This window comes from Merops nubicus, unplaced genomic scaffold, assembly GCF_000691845.1.
Source record: "Merops nubicus isolate BGI_N331 unplaced genomic scaffold, ASM69184v1 scaffold38367, whole genome shotgun sequence".
Taxonomy (NCBI): Eukaryota; Metazoa; Chordata; class Aves; order Coraciiformes; family Meropidae; genus Merops; species Merops nubicus.
The window spans coordinates 22,429-29,483 of NW_008619074.1; the positions used below are offsets into that span (position 1 = coordinate 22,429).

General features: G+C 50.7%; 1 protein-coding gene across 1 annotated transcript; it reads left to right on the forward strand.

Moving 5' to 3' along the window:
• Positions 1 to 4,862: 4,862 nt before the first annotated feature.
• LOC103776162 (bile salt-activated lipase-like) lies at positions 4,863 to 6,932 on the forward strand (the record flags this gene model as incomplete). The annotated part of the gene is made up of 5 exons (XM_008943657.1): positions 4,863 to 4,932; positions 5,443 to 5,593; positions 6,022 to 6,144; positions 6,491 to 6,688; positions 6,789 to 6,932. Coding segments are annotated over exons 1-5 (682 nt in total), but the record flags the coding sequence as incomplete, so codon positions are not given.
• Positions 6,933 to 7,055: the final 123 nt, after the last annotated feature.

Below are 7,055 nucleotides of genomic sequence, written 5' to 3' on the forward strand. Positions count from 1 at the left end.
AGAGCAACTGAAAGACCTAAAATGTGAACCAAGGTATTTTAGCTCACAACTCTTATGTCAAACATTAGGCAGTGGGCAAAATTCAAACCTGTTCTGATGAACAGCTGCACAAGTTGTAGCAAGGGAATTTGGAACATTATCTTCAAATAAACAAGCTCATGACAGTTTTGGGGCCCTGGCTCATCTCTGCTCACACTACACCTTGCTGCTGTAGGTCTGGAAGCAGCTACTGCATACCATGACTTATTTTAACCCCAAATCCTGTTTTCTTAACTATGTGTTCCCACTGGAGTGGGCACAACATAAAGCAGTCAACAGGGTTTAGCCCCTAGCCTGTGAATTCTCTCACAGCATCATTATAAATTTAGCAGCAGATACAACAGAAACTTGTGGTTGACAGGATTAATAACTTATATTTTGGGGACAGCACCCCCTCAGCCCCACTTCCTCAATCCCAAAGTCCCCAGCAATCTTAGCTCAGAAGGGAATGTGACTCAGGCCTTCAACTTAGGGGTTGTCATCTGCAAACCCTGAAGACTGGATGTGCCCATACTTTTATCACTGGTCACCAGCTGCCTCTAGAGCTCTTGCCTCCTCCCCAATGATTCAGCAAATCTTCATGGAGAAAAACAAGCATGCAAGTGCACAAATCACAATGTCAGATTACGAAGATGAGCGGGAAAAAGCTGCAGCTCAAGGGAGGTAGATAAAAGCTGGTGAAATCACACGAGCCAAGGACCAGAAGGCCTGGCATAGGCTTTTTGCCTATTTTTTTTGAATGGTGTAATAGTAAAGTGAAAAATTAGGTTCTAATATGGATTCTTAACACTGTGAAATATTGCTAACAATAAAGGAGAATGGTGTGGAAGGAAATTAAGCATATTCTGCTCTCTGGGCATTGCACAGAGCTGATATGGATTTTTACTGGTAGGACTGAATGCTGAACTATCCATTCTGGTTTTCACCAGAACAAAGTTCCACTAAAGAAAACTATTTTCAGAAGGAATTTCTACTCTTCATAACCAAGATTTTCAATAGTTTGGAAGCCCCTTATCAGGCACTTTGAACAGCACTGTTCCTGAAAAATAAAAGGTCTGTGAGACCCTTGGAATCTCAGGCATGGCTGAGGGAAGTTACAATATTTTAGTTTCTGCCATTTTTGGCCACTGTATCATACTCAGATACTATTGCCCTTTCCCATAAACAGTTTGTTTCCTGCTGTACCTGCTCTGAGGTGGAACACAGTATCAGCTTAACAGCTCATGGTACACAGTCTGTAGAATAAAAAGGAAAGAAGAAACTTCAGCCAGACCTTAGCTAGGAGATGTAGTGTTCCCCCTAATGGCATTCAGCCCTGAGGCTCCAGTCAGAGGCCAGACTTCCAAGAATGCCATGAAATCCTAAGGAAAATAAGAGTGTTTGCAGTTTATGGAGAGTTTGTGTCACATTTGTGGAATCTCTCAGCCTGGTGTGTCCAAAGACAGCCTCCCATGAGATTAAATGCAACACAGCAAATCAGCACAAGAGGAAGAGGAGGTTGGGAACTCTGTGTACACATAAACTGGAGCTGACTTGGATCTCAGATTGTTTTTACACACTTGCCAACTTACCTCGCTAACCAGCACAGCAACTGATGTTTTGATGCTAAAACAGAACTAAGCAGCACTACCTCACCTTGCTGTGGGTTTGTAGGTTCTCTGTAAATATTTATGCATTCGTCCCACCAACAACCTTCAGCTCCCAAAACCTCCTCACCCTCTCTGCAAGGGCTCTGGGGGTTTTGGGGGACATATTAACACTGCCTGCTGCTCCTCCCTAGGAAACATGACGGGAGCAACCACAGTTGAAGCCAGAGAACCCCCTCTCAACCCCCCCCGCCCGAGAGCTGATGCTGGGTAAGGCAGGTGTGAACCACACCAGGGCTGTCTCCTTTGAAAGCGTTTCCCTGTGCAGTGCTTCCAGCTGCTCGCACAGGTTTGGGGGTTCCTTCTGTCGGAAGCAGAGCCAGGGGAGCTCGGAGCCAGGGGAGGAGGGCTGGAGGTGCAGACGCAGTAGCACTGCACCCTGCAGGCGGACACCAGCAAACAGACCATCCCCAGCCTTGCTTTGTAATCGCCACTCCTGGGCCAGGCTTAGCACCCTCGGGCTTCTGCTCCTGCCCCGGCCCGGAGCTCTCGCCCCCCTTGCCCACCCTGCTGGGCGGAGCAGAGGGGACAGCGGTGACCGAAACACCGGCACTCAGAGACACACACGTGGACGTGGCACCGGGGCGAGGACTCCGAGCTCAGCTGCGCTGGTGCTGCCCCAGAGCACGGGAAGGGGGAGTTCAGGGGTGGAGGTGGGATGGAGACCTTCCCCTCTTCAAGCTGCTGCCCTCTTCTGCTTTTTCCCCCTTGATTTGGCACAACAGAGGCAGGCACGCTTGAGAAACTGCCTGGCAGCAGCAAAGTCCACTTGAGGGCTTAGCAGGAGAAGGGACCAACCTGGTGAAGATACCTGCCTCCCCCAGCAGGCTCCAGGCAGCGTGGGATGCCCTGAGCCTGGCTTTTTGTCTGCTGCCAGTGGGCTGGGGCTGCGGGCAGAGCAGGCAGGACTCGATGCCAGATGTTCCTCTGACCGTGCTCACCAGACCTGTTCCCTCCTGGCCCCAGATTGGTTTTTCCAGAAGAACAATCTGTCAGGTCTCCCACGTGAAACATCTTTCATTTTTCTCACTCTAGTCCTTCATCAGCACTTTAAAAAAAAAATAAACTCAGCTTATCTTACCTGCATTTCCATCTTGCCATGTCCCTGTGCCCTGCTGAGCTGCAGCAGCTACAGCAGAGCAGATGCAGAGGGTGAAGCCTTTTGTGCTGCAAATGCATTTCCATAGATCAGTAGCCAACTGCCTGAGGGTCTTGTGTCAGATAGTGCAGGGGCCCTCTCTCATCAGGCAACTGCATGGAGATTTGCAAGGGGTTTTTTTTAAATTTAAATTGTATTTCCTCAATGGTGTCACAAGAGTCTGCTATGGCACAAGTATGTGATTCCAATTCCATAGGGAGGTGGGGCAAAGTTAAACCAACCCCTTACTGACATGGCTGAGCTCCTTCTCCTCCAAAGTCTGGAGCACAAACTTCATTTCTGCATGTTCCCATGAAGGTCCCAAGTCTGTGTGTGCCACAGGCAGAAAACAAGCCCCATCCTTTCCCTTTCTCTTAGGGAGGGCTACAACAATCCCCAGGTGAGAACCTGGTTGGCCTCAGCTGGGCCCACACAATGCTATCTTTGTGAACTTTGGTGATGAAAAAATCCCAGCTAAACCTGGAAGAAAGTGTGCACCAATCCTGTGGATAAAAAAGTGTAGGAAGAGCTGAGAAAGGTCCTGATTCTGGAGCTGGGCCGAGTGCTGTACTGTGGCACACAGACGTCATTGGAAATTTCTGTGGTGGTAACTACTGCTGGCTTCTCTGAAGGCTTTGTGATTGCATTTCCCACTTAACCTTGTTAACAAATGAGATATGGGCCTGTGTAATTAGGCCAGGAACCTGAATCCAGGCCTTTGGGTTCTACTCCAGTTTGATATCAGCTGTCTTAGTGCCCCTAGAAAAACACACATTTGCTTTTTCTGTTCTCTGATCTGTCAAATCAGAAGGACTTTACTGGCTCATTCTGCCAGGAATACAGGAATATTCGGGGTCCTGAACAGCTGCAGCTCTTCTTGTCATGTAAGGAAAGTGTGTGAGTGGCATGTAGCTGAAATGCCACTGAGGGCTGGAAGATTTCCTGCATTGGGGTTGCCTGTGTTCTGAAAAGGGATCTTGCAATGTGCCTTCTGCAGAACTCCCCAGGCCAGAGTAGGCTCCAGAGCAGACTGGCTGCTGGATGGACATGGTCTTTTTTTTTCTGAGGTTACTGATGGGCAAGCCCAAAATCTAAATGATTTAACAAGTCTCAGTAGATGCCACTGAGGCCACTGTCTTCCCTGGTTGTTTCTGTATTATTTTAGCTCTTCGAAGTCCATCTTGTCTGGTGTCAGAATACAGTAAAGGCCAACATCAGTGTCCACCCAGAGAAGCTGAAACTTCTGTTGCTCTGTTTGGCCCATTACACAATGAGTCTGTCCATCTGCCTGAAGCTGCTGGGAGACAGAGCAAGGGACCATCAGCTGGGTGCTCCTGCTTCTCTACATCTTGTGCAGGACACGACATCTCAGACCTCAGAATATAGAGTCCCCCTGCTCTGATTTTGCAGAAAGCAAGTTGAGGGAAAGGACTTTCTGAGGTCATCTGATCACATCTCCCTCTTTCCACGTTAAAGGGTTTTGTTGATCTGACACTTTTCCTCTCCCCACCTTGCTAGAGTCACCATACCCCAAATACCAGCTGGCCTTTCACCCACTGGTCCAGCATTTCTGTTTCTGAGCCAGGGATATTCTGCCAGGTGTTTCCCCTTGGTTCCTCATTGTTTTTCTTTATTCATCTCTAGGTTACATCCCTAATGACATGACACATGTTAGGAGTGCAAGGTTGCTTGTCAGGGGCTGCTCTAATGCAGGGTTTAAAACTATTTCAGCCTCCTGCACTTGTGTGAGGCTTCTCAAGGCTTCAGCTTTTTTTAACATTCTCTGAAGTTTTGTTAGAGTGAGATATTTCCTTAGGCTTGGCCTCCAGCCCACAGAAGGAACACCTGCAGGGTTCTCACACAGCGATGCCAGTCTATCTCAGCCATGGTTTGGCCTCAGGCTACTGAAGGACAAACGTGTGGAGGCTCTCCTGGTTTACCTTAGAGCCTGGGGGGGGTTGTGGCATTGACACACTGCCCCACTCCTACCTATATATATGTAAGCCTCCGCCTGGGGCCGGTCTCCTCGGGTGTGCAAGCACCATGGCTCGCTGGGAGGTCCTGTGCTTTGCCTTGTGCTCCTACCTCGGGGTAGCACGGGCTGCAACCGTAAGTACAAAAGCACTCTCTTATGGCTTTGCAAGGCTTTGCTCTGTTCCTGCCTGAATGGGCAAAATCCTGCCTCGTCTGGTCTTGAGCCCACGAAAGAGCCTGCAGAGCGCGGCAGCCAAGGCGGGTGTTCTGGCATGCAAACACTGCAAAGGCTCTCAACAGCATGTTCCCAAAAGTTCCTGCACAGTTCTGTGCCAGGTCTGGCCTGGTTTGCATCTTAAGGCTGTAGGTCCTCTCCTTCTGCTGTTTATCTGTGGGAGGGCAGGGGAATTGCTGCTGCCTGCCTGCTCCAAAGGGCAGCCTGCAGGACATCTGCACGGGCACACCTCCAGCAGCAGCTACCTGTGGGCTTCCCTCCGGGGTCCAAAGGGACGTATGGGGAAGGGGAGATGGGAGTGGGTCCATTTGGGGCACCCAGCGGGGCAAGGTGTTGGTGCTGGCAACACGGGAAGCCAGAGGCATGGAGGACTGCAATGGGTTTTCTTTTCTCCATGGTACCCTGTGCAGCTGGGTGTGGTGCTCACTGAGGGAGGTTTTGTGGAAGGCGAGAATAAAAAACTGGGACTCTTCGAGGGCTCCGTCGACATCTTCAGAGGGATCCCCTTTGCTGCCCCTCCAAAGCCTCTGGAAGATCCCCAACCTCATCCTGGCTGGGATGGTAAGATCCAGCTTTTGAATGCATTTGGCTTGGGGTTTTATTTTTCCTTCCCTCTTTTTAGTCTGATACTGACTAGCCAAAGATGTTGTTACCTACTTCCATCTACTAAGCAGCACCAAGAGAAAGCTCCTGGTCTCATGGGTGGTATGAACTGAAATGTTTCCAAGCAACTCAAGTAGCCCTATGAAGGAGCAAATCTGAAGCATGGCACCTGCACCTCCCCTCCATGCCTCGGCTGCCCAGAGCTAGTTCACAGAGGAAAGGGCCCCACTCTGTCACTCCCTCGGGCTGGTCACAGTGGCTGAAGAGCCTCTGCTACCTCTGCATTGGACTCGTGGAGGAGAGGATGGATGGACAGACAACTTGCAACCAAAGCACAGAGTTGATGTCTCTAACTAGGATCTGCTGTCTTCCCTCTCTCCTCTTAGGAACGTTGCAGACAAAAACTTTCAAAAAACGCTGCATGCAGACAACCCTCACACAAACTGATGTCCGTGGGAGCGAGGACTGTCTCTATCTGAACATCTGGGTCCCTCAGGGGAGGAGACAGGGTATGTGCTTGGGCAGAGACCTGGGGAGGAGATTTGCAGTTGCCTTTTCTGGACAAATGGCTCTGGAGCATCTCTCAGCAACTATGCTCCTATAGTGGGCAACTGCAGGAGCACTGATTTTCAGAGAGAGAGGTGGGAGTCGTGTCAGCCAAAGTCCCCCAGCTACAGCCTGTTGGGACTTTCAGCCTCTTCTACAGACCGTGGACTTCCTTGGCCAGAGGCTGTTGCCAAGCACAATGTTTGTTCATGCCCAGGTGGAGCCACGCTCAGCGGGAGGGGATGGGGATGGACACCAGCACCTTCCAGCTGTGTTGTGGCTCATGCTGCTTTCTTCCTCATCCTCCAGTCTCTACCAAGCTGCCAGTGATGGTGTGGATCTACGGTGGAGCCTTCCTTCTGGGGGGGAGCCAGGGAGCCAACTTCCTCAAAAACTACCTCTATGATGGCGAGGAGATCGCCGTGCGGGGCAACGTGATCGTGGTGACCATCAACTACCGCGTGGGGCCCCTGGGCTTCCTGAGCACTGGAGATGAGAACATGCCAGGTACTGAGGCTGCCCCCTCGTCAGGGGACCCCGTCATGGGTCCCCAGCTTGTCAGCTTTGCTGTGCCCTTGCTCAAGGGTGGCTGCTCTCTGTTGCTCAGGGAACTACGGGCTGAAGGACCAGCACATGGCTATTGCCTGGGTGAAGAGGAATATCAGAGCCTTTGGAGGTGACCCAGATAACATCACCATCTTTGGGGAATCAGCTGGTGCCGTCAGTGTCTCTCTGCAGGTGTGTTGTCCATGTCAGATCCCACCAGAGCCACTTCTCTTCTCTGTAAATGGGAGAGACAGTCCCTCTGGCACTCCACTGCTTTCCTCCACACATGCCACCTGATGAACAAACTGTCCTGCCAGGGACAGCAATG